This window comes from Vicugna pacos, chromosome 8 (genome assembly GCF_048564905.1).
Source record: "Vicugna pacos chromosome 8, VicPac4, whole genome shotgun sequence".
NCBI classification, from domain to species: Eukaryota; Metazoa; Chordata; class Mammalia; order Artiodactyla; family Camelidae; genus Vicugna; species Vicugna pacos.
Window position 1 is genome coordinate 49,147,640 of NC_132994.1, and position 22,418 is coordinate 49,170,057.

At 37.1% G+C, this 22,418-nt stretch overlaps 1 protein-coding gene across 1 annotated transcript in view; it reads left to right on the forward strand.

Annotated features, from left to right (window-relative positions):
• Positions 1-22,418, forward strand: part of LAMA2 (laminin subunit alpha 2) — a 518,385-nt gene that overhangs the window by 395,682 nt on the left and 100,285 nt on the right. Inside the window, exons 35-38 of the mRNA XM_072965855.1 lie at positions 8,332-8,443; positions 13,644-13,806; positions 15,085-15,295; positions 21,691-21,807. Coding sequence (XP_072821956.1) covers positions 8,332-8,443; positions 13,644-13,806; positions 15,085-15,295; positions 21,691-21,807 — 603 coding nt within the window. The remainder of the gene's footprint in view (positions 1-8,331; positions 8,444-13,643; positions 13,807-15,084; positions 15,296-21,690; positions 21,808-22,418) is intronic.

Consider the following 22,418-nt stretch of genomic DNA (forward strand, 5'->3'; position numbering starts at 1 on the left):
TGTAGTTGGAATCATGCAGTATGGAGCCTTTCATATTGGCTTCTTTCACTTAGTAATATACGTTTAAGTCTCCTCCATGTCTTTTGATGACTTGATAGCTCATTTCTTTTTAGTGCTGAGTAATATTCTATTTTCTGTATGTACCATAGTTTATGTATCTGTTCACCTACTGAAGGACACCTTGGTTGCTTCTAAGCTTTGGCAATATGAAGAAAGTTGCTATAAACATCCAGGTACATAAGTTTTCAATTTATTTGTGTAAAAACCGAAGAGGACAATTGCTGGATCATATGCTAAGAGTAAGTTTAGTTTGGTAAGAAATCACCAAACTGTCTTCCCCAGTGGCTGTACCATTTTGCAGTCCCAGCAGCAATGAATAGGAGTTCCTATTGCTGCACATGCTTGCCAGCATTTGGTGTTGTCAGTGTTTTGAATTTTGGCCTTTCTAATAGGTATGTTGTAGTATATCATTCTTGTTTTGATTTACAATTCCCTAATAACATACGATGTTGAGTGTTTTTATATGTTTATTTGCCATTTGTATATCTTCTTTGGTGATATGTCTGCTCAGGTCTGCTAGGAGCTGGATGTTTGTGTCCCCTCCAAAATTCCTATTTTGAAATCCTAATCCCCAATGTGATGATATTAAGAGATGAGACTTTGGGGAGGTGATTAGGTCATGAAGGCAGATCTCCCATGAATGGAATTAGTGCCCTTATAAAAGGGACTCCAGAGAGATCCTTTATCCCTTCCTTGCCATGTAAACACATGGTGGAAAGACAGTCTCTGAACCAGAAAGTAGGCCTTCACTGGACACCAAATCTCCCGGGGAAGTGATCTTGCACTTCCCGATCTCCAGAACTGTGAGAAATAAATTTCTGTTGTTTTTAAGACACCTGGTGTGTGCTGTTTTATTATAGCAGCCAGAATGGACTAAGACAAGTCTTTTTCCATTTTTCAAATTTTTTTAATTATTAAGTGTTCTTTGTGTATTTTGAATAACAATCTTTTATTAGATATGTCTTGCAAATGTTTTCCCACAGTCTGTGACTATCTTCTCATTCTCTTGACAGTATCTTTCACAGTACAGAAGTTTTTAATTTTAATGAAGCCCAGCTTATCAGTTATTTCTTTCATCAATTACTTTGGTGTTGTATCTAATGAGTTGGCACCATACCCCAAATCATCAAACTGCCTCCGAAGCCTCCAAAGCTATTCACTCAGCTTGCAAGACACCAGGAGCTTGTAAGACTCCTGCAGATGATGCTGGGAACTTATAGGTGTCATCTGCAAGGAACTGATTTATTGAAAAGCCTACTGGGGCAGTTTAATCCCAGCAGAGGATCATTGTAACTCCTCCTTCAAATTCTCCGTTTTGTTCAATATGACATGTGATGCTCTCTCCTCATGGTCTGATTCCTGCTTAATTCCTTAACCTCATCTGCCCCCAACTCATGCCCTGACTGTCTGGACCCTGATGCACTGAACATATAAGCCAGAATCTAGAAATCCTCCTTGATACCACTTTCTTCCTCATCATCCTCCCACTTATTTAAAGCATTGCCAAAAACAGTTGGTTCCACCTCTGTGTATTAATGTCATCTTTACTACCCTCCTCTCATTTAGACTCCTAGTTTGGGATTGCCACATTAGCTTTCTAGCTAGCCCTCTGCTTTCACTCTTATTTTCCTTCCTATTGTTCTCCAAGGTATAGCCTTGTTACCAAACCAAACTTGCATTCACTTGCTGGCACACAGTAAAGCCAATCTGCTAACACTAGGTTGTGGTGAAGGAAAGTGCAGCGTTTGTTGTAGGGCACCAGGCAAGGAGTCCAGGGCAGTGAGTGCTTAAAAGACCCAAACTCCCTAAAGGCTTTCATGGAAAGGTTTTTAAAGACAAGATTAAGGAGGGGGATTGTGTGGTGTGTGATCAGCTCATGGACATTCTTCTGATTGGTTGGTGGTGAGGTAATTGGGAATCAACATCATCAACCTTCTGGTTCCAACCAGTCTAGGGTCTTCATGCTTGAAGGCAGCAAACAGTTCTTCCACCTGGTGGGGGTTTCAATATCTGCAAAACAGCTCAAAGGATATGGCTCAGAATATTATCTATAGCCCTTGAGAAGGAACTAAAGGTCCTTGACTTTGTTTAATGGCTAAACTATTACTATTATTATTACTTGCTTGACTGTTTCCTTTTTTTTCCTGAATTTTCTCACTTCTTTGATTAAATGTACTTTTTGGAACTCGGGGAAGCCTAGGAGAAAGTTTTTCTACAGACAAGAGGCAGGTGGAGGACATCTGAGTCAGGGGATCAGTCCTGGGAAGGCCCTATAAGGTCCTGCTCGGTTCCAGCCAGAATGCACTTTTGCTGTTGCAGATTTGAACGTGACACACTAGTACTTAAACTCTTCCCCCTGGCTTCTCATTGTTCTTCAAATAAAGTCCAAACCCTTCCGGCTGGCCACATCTCTCACCACTTTGACCCTGGCCATCTGCATTCCAGCCATAGTATCCTTCAGTTACCTCATCCCACCACAGAGCTTTTCCACACATTTTCCTTTACCTTTGTAGTAAATCACTTCCTCCTATATCTTGTTAACATCTCTTAATTCCAGTTTACCTTCTAAGCCTCAGCTCATAAAAGTCTACCTTAAGTTTTCTGTGACATTCTAGGTGTGATGTGATTCCTCTTATAACTGTCATATACCACTGTGCTTTTACTTCACTTTGTGACTATAAATTTATCTTCATGATCATTAAACAAATACCCCTTGCCCCCACCAGACTATAAGCTCCAGAAGGTGAGGACGTGTGTTTTCCCCTTACCATAGTGTCACCAATGTCATGCACATAGTTGGTGTTGAGTCAATATTGGTTTTATTAATTAATTGTGCATAATTTAAATAATAGCATAAAAGCAGATGAAAGGTAGAAAAACCCACAGTAAGTATTGATTTTGAATTTCTCTAAAATGTACTAAAATCAGGCATTTATTTATAATTATATTGAGTTGAATATTTTGCTTTCTTTGATAAACATCTGTCAAATGTTTATATTCTGTAAGGGATGAATGCTATGTAATAGACTGAACTATATAAAATATCAATATTTAGCTTTATTTTCCTTGTCTTTTACTGCATATTGAAAATCAAATTTAAATGAAGAAGAGGCGTTTCCAAAATGGCAAAACTAGTTTTTAAATGATTTAAACGCCTACTATATGTGTGTGTGTGTGTGTGTGTGTGTGTTTTACAATGCCTTGTTTATAAGTTTTAAAAGGTTTAAGCTGCAACAATATTTTTTATTTATGCTGTTACATTTTTTAAAAGGGAGAAATAATGTATAACAAATAAACTTGTTTATTTGAAACTTTCAAAACTGACACTTGAAATACTTAGGGAGAAACTTCACATGGAACTGACTTTATCATTCCATGGGGTCAGGTGTCTGCTCCCTGTTCCTTTCCTCAAGTGTGATCTGTCCTAGTGGCCCACCTGAGGAGTACTTCTCTGACACTTAGATATGCAGAACCGGTAATGTTTGAAGATGACCCTTGAGAATATCATATAAATTATTACATCTGAAATTTAATTTTAACAGGAAACCATTTAAGTTTGCAAATGCAAAGGTCGTTGCCATCTGAGCAGTGTTGTCTATTCAGTAGTTAGATTTGCTCCATTAGATTCTAGTTTTAACATAAAGAAGGCAGAAAATGAAAGACACTAGTAATATCCAGCCAAGAAAATTATGTGCAGATTTCAAGAGGCACAGTGAGAACTGCCTGAGCTAAAACAAGAAAGCAACACCTACATTGTTCAGAAGTAAATGAATGAGTGCCTAATGGTAATACATGCTGCCTGGATATAAATACTCTGAAAAAAAAAAGGAAAATTTTAAAAATAAAAGGAAAAATACCTGCTTGAGTGATCTTGAATGTAAAAAATAAGGTATAATCAAAAGTAGGAGAGATACATGCAAACTCTTATCTATATGAGGTATCGTCTACAAAAGAACACTGGAAAGACTGTAGAACAGAGGTAAGAGAAAATCTAAGACGGAGAATGAAAGCAAGATTTACCATATATTAGGATAAATGAGAAGACATTTGTCAAATACTCAAAGGACAAGATAATAGTGAGTAAGAAGGAAGCTAGGACATGGGGATGGTAATTTAGTAAAATGCAGGAAGACCCAAACTGAATCAGACAGATAGCTCCTATCATGTAGTATTTAGCATTCATCTGTATCATTATCAATAGCCTGTCCTGGGTGAAACTGATTCTTGTAAATTTTGCTTTTTACAGTCTGTCATCCCTCCCCACAGGTGACAGTGTATTTGTCATTGGCTTCCTTTATGGAGTCTCTCATGGATGATTTTGACAAGGTGACTCCTCAACTTAATTACTGTGTAATGAGACATGATTTTTTAATGTATCTATGTCGTGTTCTGACATGGATTTTAAATAAGTAAATTTACTAAAACCTAAAGCTTATGCACTTAAAAGACTACAAAAACTGGAGCAGTGTCCCTCCTTCCACCCAGAATGCTTACCTTTTTCATGTATCTTCCTAGTCCTCCTGGATGTTAGTGAAACATAAGCTAGTGTTTGATACAGAAAATATATAACACTGTGAGACAGAAGATGAGTGTTTTGTCCCCTATTCCCTGTATGTGTGAGTTCAGGTAAGTCATTTAACCTCTTCATGCTTTCATTCTCACCAGTTTTATGTAAAAACAGAGATCATGCCCTCTGTGTATCTCTAAAGGCAGGAAGAGTAAACAAAACACAAGAGAGTGTTGTGGGCCCTTCTGAACACACATATCAATCTGGGGTACAACTGAGCCTGACTGTGTAACCCACCTTTTGGAGTGCTACTACCATAAGTCAACGCCTTGTGATGCCAGGAACCTCACATCCCCTCCTCTCCTGGAGTGCAGCCAAGAGAGAAACTGTGCAGAGGGAAGACTATCTTCTTCCTTAGACAACACAGTGCTGGCCATAAAGATTTCTGCCCATCCCTGATCCCTTCCTCCATCCACCCTCCCCAGTGTGGTATTGGGCGTGCAATTGCAGGCTCATTTTGAATTGCCAGGAGGCCAGTGACTGGAATGCACATGATTCGGGCTGGAGGCTCTCCGACCTGGCTCTCCTCCCAAGCACTGTTTAGCTATAGCTCTTGAGTAGCAGCGTCCTATGAGGCTCTGAAAAATGCCCAGAAAAATGCCCAGCCATCCACATTTGCTGGCAAGCAAAACACCAGGCATATGGCCAGTTTGAATGGTATTGGGAAGGCATATGGAGAGAGATGGTTTTTCCCTCCCAACAGGCTCTAGAACTTCAAAGGGATAGTTTGTTTAATTATCATTCTATCAGCCAATCACCCAACATCTTTGACCCCCCACTACAGTTTGCCAGGCACTATTCCTGGCACTCAGAAGACTAAAAAGAGATAAGACGTAGCTCTAGCCCTCAGGGATTGAGAGTAGATGGTGAAACACCTAACAAAATAATTACCCACAGCAGTCATAAATAATAGTAACGATAGTTATTTTTTGAAATCTAAGGAAGAAGAGTAAGTGTCAAAATACTATAGGATGAAAAAAATACTATGGGATGGCTTCACAGAGAAAGTGAGGTTTGAACTGAATCACCTTGAGGGCTGGATTTATTTTGGATAATTGGAGAGGAGTTAGGGAGCAATAGTATGAACAAAGCTTTTTCTGGGAGTGTTCCTAGAAAGGCAGGCAATAAGGAGGCAGTGTGAATGGTAATAAGGTTGGCAAGATTAGTCAGAAAATTGTTGTTTAGTTGTATATTTAACAAGTCATTCAATATTTGCTGTAATTGAGGCATCATACTGGAAGCTGGTTATAAAGTGATGAGCAAAACAGACCAAGTTCCTGTCCTCTTAGAGCTTAACTTTTTGTCAGGGAAGTAGCCAATAAGTAGGTATGCCAACACATAAGTAATAATTCTAAAATGCTACTATCATGGTGCTATGGAAAAAATGCTCTGCTGTAAGAAGTTCTGAAACCTAGCTAGGTGCCCTGGGGGTGGCCACACCAAGAAGAGATACTTACTGAACTGAAAGCTGATGGATGTGACCAGGATCTAGTCCCTAAAAGTGTTGAGCATAAGCTCATTCCATGCAAAGACAAAAGAATACATGAAGGCCCTAAGAAGGGAGGAGTTTGGCATATTTCATATATTAAAAGGAAGCCAGGGAGGTTAATTGCATAGTCTTGATGATAACATTTTTGAGTTATTTCTTATCATGTAAAATTCTTGATGTCTTAATGTTGGAGGACTCATATAATTGGTACTGAGTGTGTTAATGAGGACTTTTACACACTATTGTATAAATTAATTAGGTAAGTGGAACTCAAGGCAATGAATAGTATCTTGATCATCCAGAATGTAAAAAGGAGAATGTATCAGTATACAGTTATTTTCAAAAAATTAGATGCTCTGAGCATACACGAGTTGGTAAAGTTGAGGGTATGAACATTTATGTAAGTTACTACCTTTTGATAATATAAATAAGATAATGATAAAGCAAGAAATAAATTTTAGTTCAAATTATAATATACATTTTCTGTGTAGTAAGAGAAACTAGTGCTGGTGATATATTAATTCTTAAGATGTTGAAACGTGACCATAATGTAGATCGAGTCCCTTATTATTATAGTGTTCTGTGATATGTGGAAATAGCAGTGATACTATCAAATCCAGTAAAGTCCAGACTAGACAACATCTAAAGCAGTCTAGACAGCCGACGTCTCAAGCAGTTGACCTTAGTAATTCAAAAGCAATATTTTAAAAAGTATGTGAGTATACATTTGTGTGGTGTGTATGTATAAAGAGCTTCTTGACCCAACTGAGCCTCAAATCTAAAAGTGAAAGTAGTTCCACTACTAATGTTTTAGAAGAGTTAATCAAGAGCCTTCTAGTATATTGACTAACACCTTCCACATCATTGTCTATATATACTGAAACTACAAAGAGGAATTTTTTAAACTTCCATTGGATTCTTATCCTTTCATCCTTTTATTTGTGATGATAATTGCAGGTTGAAAAATTAGATGATAGTAGTTGGACTTTATATTCTACCTTGTATGTAAAACCTTGAAAACTTTTATAAATTAAACCTCTTACTGCCCCCCTGGGAAATCATAAAATGCAGTATAATTCCTGCAGCACCTCCTACCATGTTCCATGCTGGCCAGACATTTCATTCTATTTTGAGTTCTATTTAAAATCCATTTATGTATTAAAAAATTTAGGTTCCCTGGGCATGTCTAAAGCACAAGCACTCTGATGCAAGATTGTAGAGCATTAATACTCTGCCAGCTTGGACCTCATTCAAATTATATTGAGGCAGTTTGTGATTCTTTGATTCATTATCTGTAGTTAGAGTATCCCTATCTTTTAGCAAAGGAAGTCGTATTTATACATTAGCATATGCATACACATAGGAAAAGGAAGCACAAACCTATTACAAGATGCTCTAAGCCTTGTAGAATCTGAAACTTTTAATGTTATACATGTCATTTTTATTTGACTAAATATGATGTATCTTAACTATGAGCGTATTAAATGGATTTCATTATGTCAAATGGTATTTTCAGTGTGAATAAGGGTGAAACAAAATGAGGACACTTTTGGGGGGTGGCTGTTGTGGGCTTCTGTTTTATTTTGTTGGCAGTAATATATGGTTCTGTGATTACCGGAATTTTTTCTGGTGATGTCATATGGGGAAAGTTATCATTTATTCTTCTTTAATGTTTTACTGGATCTTTAGAGTTTTATAAAACAAGTGCTTACTACTTAATAGCTAGCATTTCCCCCTTTGTTTCTTTAATTAACGTATTGATCTAAACCAAATCTATAGGATCAAGCTTATTGAGACAGACTGCCTGTGCCTCCTTCAAGAGATCACTGCTACACTCCACACTTTTTCAGTACATAAAATATGGACAAAACTGCAACATGTGGAGGCTGAAGAATCCATTAAAGACTTTTGGCAATAGTACCTTAAAGATATTTCAAAAATAATTGTGCTTCATTGCTTCATCTGTGCCATTACATATAACGAGGGTTTTAAAAAGTCCAAATACAGCTCTCTGATTTCCATTTAATGGAAGAAGTAATAAAGTTTAATTGTATACTTGAGCACGGGGCATCATTTCCAGTACATCTGATCAATAATTCATCGATTGCCTTTGGCTCAAAGTAATATTTGAAAGAAAATGCAGCCAGTGGGAGCTTATCTGGCCCAAGTTTCATCATCTCTATTAATTATGCTTTTCCTGAATTTGGATCATTAGGCTACCAAAGTGACAGCAGATGGCGAGCAAACTGGACAGGATGCTGAGAGGACCAACACGAGAGCAAACTCCTTAGGAGAATTCATTAAGGACCTTGCCCAGGATGCAGAAGGTATTAGAAAAGTCAGTTTAATCATTATTTCTCCCAACAGAAAAATAAAGGGATTACACAAGACTGGAATTTATGTAGTAAGAGATGCCATCTCTAAATTTGAGAGTTGGATTTTTAAAAGCATTTTGATCTGGATATTGAAAGGCATTATTAGCTAAGAATCTACAGCCTACTGTGTTAAATTAGTGACAACAGTTAGTGAATTAGAAATTATGAGTACAGAATAAAAGTAAATTAGATGCATTCCTTCAGGAACACTCTGATTCTTGAGGAAAGGTGAGTATGATCAAATTCGATTAAATTGGTTAATGGCCAACTTACGCTCTGCTATTGTGCTGTTTTTATATTTAAAACTTAAAGATTTTTTATTTTTTAACACGGTTAATTTTATCATTCTCCTCAGCACATTAAAGCAGCACTTTAATTTCTCAAAATGGCCTTTAAATACTTGGTACTGGTTTTTAATGAACATCTGTTGCTTGGGATTTGGATGTGCTACCTTACCAGAAGCTGTACAGCATTTAGTCCACAATTCTCTAGGAGTTAGTTCTTGGCATCTACCAATCTGATTTGAGAATCAAAGCGGAAGCTAGTTTTGGGCAAGAGCCCAGATTAAGAAACTCAAAGAAAACAGACGATGCTTAAAAAAACAAACAAACAAGCCTCAAAAACAAAACAAAACAACAAAACATTAATTCTTAAATATCTATTAATATATAACAAAAATGCATGCATGTCGAGAAAGTAGGAAAAATGTTTCCTTTTACTTTAGAAAAATAAAACATTTTTAACTGTTCTACAACGTTATTCATTTTAGATAGTTTGCTTGGTTATATAGCCAAATATTATTAGGGCATGAGATAACTTTCAAGGCAGATCCTGACAGGTAATTCTTAGGAATCACTGGCTAAGAAGAGACAAAAACTTCCAAAGATTCCCCACAGCAAGCAGCAACGGAGTTCTGATCTGAGGCTTAATCTCAGGCAAAACATGTCAGGATCTGACACAGATGTTACTCCTACCCAAAGGTTCTCTTGTGGTTTGTCCTCTGCTAGATGAAGTTGTTGTGCTTTCCCTGATTTTATTTTCCAATGTTATTTGGAAGTGTTATTTTCTAATGTTATTTGAAAGTGCCTACCCTACCACCACCCACCACACACACACAAAATTCCAAAGCACATACAATACAGCAGGTTCCCTCCACCTGGATCCCTGAATCCCTGAAGACATTAGTCAGTACTCCAGGAACTTTCCTTTTCCTTCCAGTCTCAAACACTAACACCCAGCAGTCTATCCTAGAAACTCAATTTGATCATTTCAATCAAACGTTGATACATAAGAATAAATGCTAATACTCGTTTTCAATAGACTCCCGTATCAGCCCAGCTTACTTCTCTACAATACGCCCCTCACCTCCCAGTTTGTGTGCTCCACAAAGGCACCAGCAGGGGGCAGCGTGGAAATGCTTGGCTCGCCACCCACAATCTATCAAAGAAAAAGGGTTATGTATCATCAAAGGTGTCTCCCATTCCTTAAATCGTGCATCAGTCAGGTGGTCTGGTTGTGTCTGTCCAGATGGGGCACCTTTTTATTCACATGGAGTGCTGTGTGGGGTAGCTGTGATCCTTTACCCCAGGGAAATGTGAACACTACTCTCTTTTCCCAGCAGATACTAGCATAAATGATAACAAAATGGTAACCACAGCCCTTTGTAAAAGAACTTTGACAGAATTAATCCAACTGTTAAAATTTCATGAAAATTAAAATTTGAATATGCCAGAGTTAAACTAAATCCTCCCCAAGTATAGACGTACTACAAGGCTTGGACATTTAGGGGATTTCTTTTTTTTTTTAAGAAGAGAAACTCACCAGAAGCTTTAAGGGAGTTATGCAACATATTTATACCATTTTTTTCTCTCCCAAAACCATAATAATGGTGGATAATCATCAGTGCTTTTAGTTTTTATTAGTGGTAATAAATTGCTGTAGGAGAAGTGAATGCTTCAACCTGGCATTTGTCTATTTCAGTTTTATTTTTAGATAAATGAAATACTTTATTCATCCTACATTTCATTATAAGTCATGGTCTCTTTCTAGATAATCAACTGCTATTAATCTGAGGCATTCTTATGTCACTATAATTTTATAAATTCTACAGTGCTATAACTCCTTATTAGATCACAAATAAACTATATTTTATGCCATGTACTATTAGAATAAATGAATGACCATACATAAACCCATTAGCTTATGTCCTGGAATATACTAGGACTAAAGAAATGCTGGACGCCCTTCTTTCCTGCTCCTCAGTTCACAGTATTTGTCATTCATGATAAATTTAACCATTAGAGGGTTTTTTTCAAGTTCAGTATATAAAACAGCTTTGCTTCTCCTGAGGAATTAATGTATGTAACTTGTATGTTACAGAAACTGTATACCTCCTTTTCATCTCCGCTATGCCTTAGCTACCAAAATGCTTTGCCCTGGATTTAGGATCCACTGCACTGAACATTATAGCATGTCTTCCTGTCTAGTAATGCTTTGCCTGATTTACATTAATTTTTTTATCTTTGCCCCATCTCCTTTTATATTAATTTTATCTTGTTTTAAAAATATTTTAAAACAACTTTAAATTCCCTTTGAAATAAAGTAGAAAGAAAAGTCAATTTTAAAGATATATTTATATTGCAAGTATTTTTAATACTATTGAAAACATACTGAAGTGATACTGTGTATCTTTGAATTATATAGACTACATAACACATTTACCTTTAGTTTAAAAGAACTCAGAAAAGTTTGAAATTCTATATACAGAAGCAGTGGAGCAATAAGACCTCTTCTATTAAAATAATGCTTGCTTTCTTAATACAGCAGGATCATTTTGCTAAAACAGCTTTTGTGTACCCTAATAATTTCTTCTGGTTGCTTACACATTGCTTTAATTCTAAAGAAATGATGCAGTTCAAAAGGGACAGCCATCTTCTCCTTTGCTCACACCATCATTCTTTTTCCACCAAATTCTTCTCTGTGAAAGTTTAACTTTGCTATTAGACCACAAGAAAAACAGTGAGGCTATATCTCACATTTCTTCCTTCCTCAATACCACCTAGGTACAGGACCTATCTATATTTGATCAAATTTCAAAAAATGTCTCTAATCGAAGCTCATTTATGTATTCATTTAATAATGGAAAAACATAGCTTTGGCAGGTTGGGAAGTGGGGTTTATTCCTTTCACTTAAAAAAAAATGTGAATGCAAGTGATGTCAGTGGTTACTTATATGCTACAATTGGTTAAAATCAACTGTACAAGCAGGCATGCATTCAGACCAAAGTATGGGGCTATGTCATAGATAGAGCCAAATCTCCTACTGCCTTTCTTGAAATCTAAAAAGTAGAAACCTTTTTAAATTTAATCATCAGCATTTTGCAGTGGTTCCCACATAGTCTGCTGGATCAAGGAGCTTTCAAGTCAACAGTCTATGGTCACTACGGTTCCTTAACAAAAATGACATGACCTAGGTGTTATCTTACTCATGGTAGTGGTGAAATTTTGAGAAGGTTCTTTGGCACATGCCAAGGTATGACTATTAAGCGGTCAACTAGAAAGAGACATCCTCACCAACTTCTAGGAATAGCACGGGAGCAATAATTTCCACCACAGGGCTAGGAATGGCCATATTTGCTCTCTGAAACACCTGATTCAAACTGTTCTGCAGATTAAACTATGGCTATCAGAAGTAACAGGTTGATGGCAGCAATTTTCTAACCAAAGACATTTATCATAAGAAAAGAATTAGAAAGACGTGTTTGGGGAAGGGTAGAAATGGTGATCAAAACTCCATTTCTAATAGCAGTTCCTTCTACTAGCCCAGCGCTTCTCAAGCTCTAGTGCGCATCAGAAGATCTTGGAGGGCTTGTTAAAACAGAAATTGCTGGTCCATGCCTCAGAATTTTTGACCTAGTAGGTCTGTGGTGGGACCTGAGAATCTGCATTTCTAAGGAGTTCTGAGGTGATCTGATGCTGCTCTTTTGGGGATCACACTTCAGAATCACTGTACTAACTCACCATGTCACACCCACCGCAGCTGGTCTACTTAGCCTCACTATGTGCACTTGTTTCAGAAGCTCCATTCACACCATCCTTGGAACGTCTCTGACCACTTAATCAGAAAAATTTCTCCAAGAATAGAAATGAGTTTTGAAAATTCTTTAGGTCTTAAAGAGGTCTTAGACAACGGCCTGGAATGGTAGAAAATGTCTCTTGACCAAGTCAGAGCCCTCATTCTGGCGATTTTCATAGATAATGTTATAGGAATAAGCATTCAGCTGACAAAAGAGTTAAAAAAAAAAACTTCTCTCTTCAACTCCCTAAATTAATGCTCCATAGAACACACTTCAGGAAAAGTTGGTCTGAAACTAATGGTAGAACTGTGTACATGTTTGAACTCACCAATATTTCAAACTTTTGACATAGAATTCTTTTTTCAAATGAAATCTTGCCTAAAACACCACCTTATAAAACAGATTCTTGGCAGAATAAACATCATTTGTAGAATACCTGAAGCTCCTGGAGAATCCTAAGATTCCAGAGAGCACGGTTTGAAACCCCATTTAGTGCATAATAAACACAGACTCTTAGGATAGCTGTTATTGCTGGAAGGTGTATGTGAGCCCTAATCTGTAATACTGGGCCCTCGGCCGGGACTCCTTGCCTCATTCCTTTACACAAATGAGCACAGACCTCTGTGGAAGTGCGAGGGCAGGTTCATTTTCAGAGATCTCATAACTGATGGTACTTCTCTACTCAGTATTTTAAAATCAGATATGATTGTCTTATCAGCAATGCAGACCTTGCATTTTCAGCTTGCAAGTGTTAGGCTACATGTCTCGTTTTTCACCTCTTACCTGAAAAGGGTTTGAGCCACTTCTTTACTTTATTTCTTCCTTTTGAGGTGGAAACACTGTGCTTTAATTACCATGTCCCCTACCACCAACAAAAGAAATATAATATGGAGAAATATGTCATGTTTTCCATTTTGTTATGGATTGTTGTATAAACTGCCTCTCTGCTTCCCAGCAGGGATGCCCATGAAAAACGACATTTCTCTTGGAGATGGTAGAGAAGAACAGATGCTGAGTGCCATTTTTGCATGTGGCATTTTGTTTACTAATTTGCAAAATTTGTTTACCCCCTGCAGCTGTAAATGAAAAAGCTGTAAAACTAAATGAAACTCTAGGAACTCAAGACAAGGCCTTTGAGAGAAATTTGCAAGAGCTTCAGAATGAGATTGATCGGATGATGACAGAATTGAGAAGGAAAAATCTAGACACACAAAAGGAAGTTGCTGAAGATGAGTTGGTGTGAGTGGATGCACTGTTATTTTTTCATTTGATAAACTGAGCTTTTCAAATTGTTCATAGTTTTCTAAGCTTTCTGTCACATAGATCAGTAGGGGATACTCTGTTTGCTGTTTATTTTGCATTTACTTAGTTATAATGTATCTTGCTCTAAAATGGATCAAAGGCATGTTTATACCTGTATGTAAATAATCAAGCAAATGATCTTTTCTGGTGCTATCCCTTCTGCAATTAGGCTAATGGGCTTGCTTCATTAATTTCCTATATTAGGGACTTTAAAACTATCGTTTTTGTTTTAATAAAAATGTATTTGGATAAATAAAGTTATGAATTTAGCGGTCCATCTTATATAATTTGTCATCTTAAGAAATGTCAAATAAGAGTTGTCAAAAATACATGGCTAATACTAAGAAAGAAAGGTCAGGAATTTGAGGTTGGGAATAATGATAATGATTTTACTAACGCCAGTGAATTGCTATGACTGAGTAAAAAACTACATTTCTACATACATAGGCAGCTAACTTCAAAATGGTGGTGTTATTAATATTTAAATAATATATACTAAACCAGCAACATCAGCAACACTTGAGAACTTGTTAGAAATACAAATTATCAGACCGACTGAATCAGAAACTTTTGGGTTGGAGCCCAGCAATCTGTTTTGACAAATGCTTCAGGGGATTATGATGAGAACTAGTGTTTCTCAAGTATTTAGCCTTTCTTAAAGGGCTCAGATATTATCACTTTAGGAAAACCATTAAGTTAAATCCAGGGAACTCCCAGAACACTCAGTTCAAAGAAAAAGAAAAGTAGATCAAAATTATATTATACTATCATGTCAATAATATGAAGTTCTACTCGCAGGTTCTAACCAAACATATCAATATTCATATCTTACATTCAAAGTAACAGAGAAAATATCTCATTATGATAAATCAGGTAGCTTTTATTTTGGGCTTATCAAGTAAATTATAAACTCATTCCATCAGCCAGATTATGAGACTAACATGAGATCCTTTCCAAATGAAAATGTTGTATTACTAATAAATTTAGAATATGTGGATTTTTTTGTGTGTGTGCTTTAATTTTAATTGTAAATGGTCTTGCCACTTTTCAGCTATCAGTTTTCAGCTTGGTTTAGCACAGTCACTCTGCTTTAAATCCTGTCTTATTTTTCCAGACTTTTAATGTTAGCATCTCTTTGTAACACTGTTTAATACCAATAAACCCTGAGGCAGTGACAAGGGCTTATTGTCTGTTTTTGGTCTGGGCCATTTATAGAGCTGCAGAAGGCCTTCTGAAGAAAGTGAAGAAGCTGTTTGGAGAGTCCCGAGGGAAAAATGAAGAAATGGAGAAGGATCTCCGGGAGAAACTGGCTGACTACAAAAGCAAGGTTGATGATGCTTGGGACCTGTTGAGAGAAGCCACAGATAAAATCAGAGAAGCTAATCTCTTATCTGCAGCAAACCAGAAAAACATGACTGCTTTGGAGGTGAGTCTCAGAGGCTCTTTCATCCAAAACTAGGAATGTGGAGTGGGGGTTTGACATGGCCGAGTAAGTCAAGTTGATGACATTTAGTCAATGAAGTATGATGACTCTGAAAGGAGACGACTAAGAAGCAGAACAAGGAATGATCCTGTTTTTGTTTTTTAGTTAATGATCATTGCCCATAGAATCAAATAAAATTTAGATAAACAATTTAAGATTTTTTAATGACAGTGTGGTACCATGGAATGAGAGCTTTACTAGGGATCAGGTGTCCTTGTTCTAAATGACAACTGTGCTACTAACTAGAAGTACAAGCTTGGGCAAGTCAATTAAAGTCTCGAAGCATCCGTCTCCCAACTGTACAGTGAGTGTATGATTCTGCAGCATCTCTAGGGCTTCTTCAAGTACTAATACCAGGCGGTTTTACAATCCACTCAACCTAATCCACAAACCACGATTTAGACGTCTGGCTGCCATAAATCACAGAAGTGCCAGGGATTCTGTCACGAAATCTGGGCACAGGACAAATAGCTCACTGAGAGATCTGAGCTTGGGAGAAGTTTGGTTCTCTTTTTCTTTGCAGTGTGTTCTGTGAAAATCACACTTTACAAGGGACTAACATGAACAGATCAAGTCTGAGTTATTCTTCCTTCCATTTCTTCAGACAAGAGATACTTCTCAAGAAATGATAGACAGCTTCTCCCTTTATTTTAGAGTGCCAATGAAGCTAGAACTAAAGCATATTCCTCCATCCATTCCTTTCTCCCTTCCTCCCTCTCTCCTTCCTTTCTCTTTCTCTCCACCCTCTCTTTCTTTTGTTTCGTTCTTGATACTTAACATGGCAAACTGGTCACTTTTCCCGAGTGAATTCAGCACAAGATGGCACAAACCTGTATTTGGCATTTGAAAAACAACAACTTTCTCCCCAGAAACAAACTCACTTTTGCTCTTTTCAAAGTATTTGACCCCAACAGATCTGAAAACAGCGGCAGACCTTTATCTCTTCTAACATAGAATTTCACCTTTAGCTATAACCGAACACTCTCTGGCATATATTATGCTCTCTAAAGTGTTTGTGGAATTACAGTTGAATAAAAAGAATCTGGAGGGTCTTTTTTCTTATACACTTATTTCTTCCCATTTTCCTTTGGATTAAGAAGTAAGAGGATGGATTAATTTTTTAAAAGAATTTTTTTTTCTGGGTCCCTCTCCTGGCACTTAGCATTTTGATAAAAGATTGAGGAGACTCACTGATATATCTAATCTTAACCAATTTGGAGTCTACTGACATGCCAGCAATATTAAAGATAAAGCCCTGTCTTGTTAGGCAGGATGCTGGGCCGCTGTCGTATCACAGGCTGCAGCATGAATCATCTTACTCCATGACACCCCGGTGGTGTAACTTACCCGGAGGTGCACTGCTCCATTTTATGGCAATGGTTTAAGAAATTAAAATTACCTGTGTGGGAAGTATAATAAGCATTCAGAAAGTATTTCAGGAAGAGTTATTGTAGCATAGTAAATGGTGCTTTTAGCTATTCCTTCATTGTAGTGATGTTTAAAACCAAGAGCCATCATTCTCGGGTACCCCTAGAGATGCCTGGAGCTTATGTAGTCACTACTGAAGTTTAAGTGGTCCTTTTTGTATTTTCACTTTATATGTCATGCTTAACTAAAGGCTTATGTAAAACTTACTAGAATAAATAAACTGGCTAAATTAACATGAATAAGGCACAGCTTTATTTACGTTCACTTGCCAAGGCTGATTAAAGTTGATTGCCAAGGTTGATGCTAGACTGGCCAATAAAGACCTCACCTGGAGAGTCTGCTAAACAGATGGGTCACCTGGGCTCCCAACCAGAGTCTGAGTTACCTGGTCTCGGGGGTGGCCCAGGGTCGGTATGATAAAACATCCCCTGAGTTAATCTGATGTGCATGGAGGTTTAAGAAGAACTGATACTTAATATCCATTTGATTGAGTAATTAGTTGTGTTCTAAATAAATGATTTCATTGAGCCTGTGCCCACAAAGTAGGTGATATAATTAAGACTCAACATAATTTAAGAAAGCAAACACATGATTTTTATTATTAAAAACATTTATTGGGCCCCTACTAAGTTCAGGAAATACACTAGACACAAAAACTGAATATATCAAACACTGGTCCTCATGGTGAGGTCCTTGGAACAAGTGGCATTAACATCGTCTAGAAACTTGTTAAAAATGCTAATTCTCGGGTTCCACCTCAAATCTGTCAACTCAGAAACTGGGAGTGGGGCCCAGCAAACTTGTGTTTTTAAAATCCTACCCATGATTCAGATGCAGTCTTAAGTTTGAAAACCACTGATATAAAGAGCAAAACACCATCTCTGGTGACTTCAGGTGACTTGTATTTAGTGGGAGGGCCACATAAGTAAACTTGTCTCTACACTACAGTAGTTATCTTGGAGGTATGCAAAGGAAGGGCATCTAAATCACCCTGGATTTAGGAAGGGCTTCATAGAGAACCTGACACATATACTAAGTCATGAAGGATAAGTTTTAATTAGTCAAAGTAGAAGAGGAAGAACATTCCAGAAACAGGGAAGAAAAAAAAAAACATGCAAACACATGCATTAAAAAAAAAAAAGTAACACATTTTGGAGAAAATTCAGTGGTTTGATACGGTTGGAATGAAGACTGCTTGTGAATGAGTGAGAGAATAGAAAGATAGAGAGGGCCCAGACCTTGAGTTATGAGAGAGCTGCATCTGAGACTAAGCTAAGGAATTTGGTTTTATCCTGAAAGCTATCAGAAGCAATTGAAATATTGGAACCATGAATTAAAATTACATTTGGGGGCTTTGTGAGTGGTACCTGTAAACTCAAGGGTTGGTTTTCTATTGGAAAACAGTGTGAAAGAAGGCTAGGAAGACAGGCAGGAATAATATGCAGATGTCTGTTAGACACCTGCCATCTCAAGGTACTTTTGGCAACCAGGGTGTTTGAAGTTGAATACGAATGATTCCTGGCCTCAATAGAACTTACAATTTCCTGAAAATTCAGGCATTTTAACCTTTCGTTGTATGTAATACTGTGACTAATTGGGGCTGGGAGACTCAGCAAAAGTTTACCAAAATGATGGCATCTTAATAGAAATTCATAGAAATGATGGAGTGGCACCAGCAGAAACACAGCTTTGGAAATGTAATCTTAGGAAGTATCAAATACAGCAGTAACAGGTGTTCATAAGCTACATAAAAGTCTATAGCAGAAGACAGCTCTAAAAATGACCTTTGGAGCCAGATCATAGAAGGCTTTGAATACAGCTTTCTAGAACAGGACAGGGTTGGGAGGACATGTCCAGTGATGGAGGGAAGACAGACCGGACCAAGGGGTAAAGAGAAGATTAGTGAATCAACTAAGCAAAGAAACGTGCATTGAACAGTCTGTCCCCACACTTACCATTATAACCTTGAAAAGGAAGGCTTTTGAAGAAAGTGAGCTGCTAGATAAAAGGATAGACAGGAAAGTAGCTTTTGTACGTTCTTGATCCACCACCCAACACCCCCTGCCCCCCACAAAAGGTGTTGAAGTTACAAAGGTCTGGAATGAATTAAGATCTAATTAGAAGGTAAAAGTAGAAATATAACAACTATGATGTCCAAACAGAATCACTTAATTAACATTTCTGCTTGTGGTATAGACTTGGAGAATAATTCTCTCTGTACATGAGCCCTCTTTCTGCTCCTTCAATGCTCAAAGCTTCCTGTCTTAAGTATTTTGTATCCTACATCATTCTCTACCCATTCCCTCTCTTTATTTGTATAGCACTCATCATTACTTAGAGACACTTATACGTTAATTTACTCATTCGTTCTTTCCCTTCAGACAAGCCCCAAGGAGCCTGTCTTCTTGCCCACTGTATCCCCAGGGCCGAGACAAAACAGAAGGTTTCTTCTCAATGAATAAAGCACCATAAAGCAAACCCAAATAAATGTTATGATACTTTTATCAATATTTAGGAGCTTCAAATCTTCATCTTTCCTTGGTTCAAAGCTAGATTTTATCTGTGTCTAATCTGAAAATTGCCACCACTGAAATCTCCTTAGTCCCTAGATCATTTCTGCTGTAGTATGGTAAAAAAAACACATTAGGATTTTCGCATAACAGTTGGTTCCCTTTTATAAAGATTATAACTTACTGCTTAATTGAAACCAAAATGAATGTAGCTCTTCACCCAATGTATGTGGAAATATTCTCCCTACTGTTGATACAGCATCTTAAATTACCTTGATTCATAAATACAAACAAGCTGTGCTGAAAAAAGATTCCTGAATGTCTGTCTGTGGTAAACTTTAAATCAGTTCATACAAAAGATAAGGGCTAAAATTGATAGTTATGTAAAAGAATTTTGGACCCTTGAATAATAAGATATGATTTATAACCACAACATCAGGACTACCTCTGTATTTGTTGTCTGTGGAGGGAGAATGAAATTTCCTCTGAATTAGGCAAGGAAGGGAGAAGTGGAATGAGCCAAGTGTCACCAGTGCAAGTCCCAGGAATGGAATCTCATTTCATTTATTCATTCAAATCTACTCATTGAGGAAATTCTTCCAGGTACTGGAGATAGAATGATACAAAAACTGTTATTATGGAATTTATATTATAGTGAAGAAGATAGTCACTAAACCAATAAGTAAGTATTTATTATGGCCAGAAAGTCTGGAGCATGGGCTGACATACACAGTAAGTGACATGTTCAGTATCTTGCGTGATGAATTCAGTGTCATCCTTCAACAACTAGGTACAGTTCAACAGGCTATACGTTTCCCCTCCTCCCTATGCACGCATCTTGTGATGAGTTAGTGTTGCCTATTTTATTAAATAACCTGTGCTTTTAGCAGCTCTTCGAAAAAGCAATCAAATGGTTTAATCCACACAAAAAATAAAATAATATTGTCTATGTTTCTATATTTATAGCCAACCTATAGAATACAATTCAGATAAATGAGTGCTAGGAAAAAGAAAGTAAGGGAATTATAATAGTTAACAATTCTATACTGTTTACTGTGTGCCAGTTCTAAGCCAGTTCTTCTCAAATTTTAGTGTCTATCAGTCACCTGGGGTTCTTGTTAAATGCAGATTCTGAGTTGGTAGCTCCCAAAAAGGCACTGAGATTGTGCATTTCTAACAACCTTCCTGATGATGCCAGTGCTGCTGGTCAACGAGCCGCATGTTGAGTCCCGGGGGCCCTAGCATTCTACATGTAATATAATGGCTCAGTGGCAGGAACAAGGTGCATGTAGTGGCAGCAAATTGAAGTGGTTGGTGAAGAAGTAGGGAAAGTAGGGTGTGGAATTCGTGCTACTCTCGTGCAGATAAGAAACATGATTTCTACAATTGGAGTCAGTGCTTTCACAGTTGAAGACCCAAGCTTAGGTCCATTCAGATCTTAACTACACTGTACTAACTGTGTGACCTTGGGTAAATCACCTTAACTTGTTCAATTTTTTACTTATTTGAAAGGTGATAAATATGGGACCCATCGCATTAGTGTAGAATTAAATGAGAAAAGCTTATAAACTACCTGGCACATACTTAGATTTAAATGAATACATAAACTAGCGTTATTATTTACATAAAAAGTATAAATATCAGAGGCTTCAAATGATAATGGATGCAGTTAAATCCACAGGTAAAAAGGTGATTGGAAGAATGAGTCAAACTAGAAAGAAAAAAGTAGACAAAGTTATGTTCCAAATGGAGAAATAAAACTTTCTTTTTCGTTGATTTTACTCTTCTAGACTGGGAATGAGTTTCATGAGGTTTTGAGACAAGCTATCAGTTTCAAAGAAAATTTAGAGTCTGCTCTCTCTATATGGAACTGTCCATTAAGTGTTTTTCTTCCATGTGATACTTTCTCTTTTTTTTGAAAAGTACTTCCCCTAAGTTTCTTTCAAATCCCACTTCTTCCAATTTTTATAGAACTCCTCTAGAATAAATCTGCTTTCATTTATGCTCACAAAATATTCCTTTGGACATAGATTCTGGAATGTAATGTCTAGTTCCAATGTAACTCAGTTGTACTACCGCATGTTCAGTAATACATTTTCAGCACTTCCATTGTAGTTCTTGCTTTAAAAGTATTTTTTAATTCCTCAGCTACCATCACATAACTTTTCTTCTCTTTGCTGACTTTCTCACAATAGGAGGCAGAAAGTACCCTACAGGCATTTAAATAAAGTAACTCTTAGAGGGCTGGCTGGGTAGTTTATATCATTCGTATCTAGCCTCATACTCAACATGACATACCTTGTTTGCAAAGTCTTGTTCAGACAGGAAAATCAAGAATACAGGTTTAAATAAGGTTTTCCCCAAAGGGCATTTTGATGTGTTGTTCATACTGTCCTACAGCAAAAGAAGGAGGCTATTGAAAGTGGCAAACGGCAAACTGAGAACACTTTAAAAGAAGGCAATGACATACTTGATGAAGCCAACCGTCTTGCAGATGAAATCAACTCAGTCATTGATGTGAGTATTTGATAAAACCCAAAGTTAAAAGAAAGATGATAATGACATAGGCCCTCCTAAGTGGGAACCAATGAGAAAACTCAGTAATACAAGCAAATACTGTTATTTTCTTGTGGGTGTAAAGTTGTTTTTGCATTATTCCATTGTCATCATGCCCACCTGTTGGTAACAATTAGAGCTTCACATTACTCTCTCAATAGACAAGAGTGTCTGGTGAGGGTACTCACACACTCACACCAACCTGTGCTTTTGTTTTCACAATGATGGAAGGCATTTCTTGTTCCCAGGACAGCACTTACGATCTGCTTCAATATTCATGTAACATCAGCCAAAAGAAATGTAAAGCTACAAACAGACTCTTAACATACTTCCTAACGCAGTAAAAACTAATATACAGTGATACCTGGTAATAGAAATGCAAATGGTCTAAAAGATCCTAATGACTATCATTTATGCATTTATACTATCTTTTTTTAAAGAAAGATGGTTAGGTTCTTCTTGGTATAAACTGGCTTCATAAATTTCCTAATCTCTTTGATTAAATCACAGCTTTTATTCTCTATTCTTTTTTTGCTAGGTTAGTAAATTTGAAGTCTCATAAAAAACTAAGC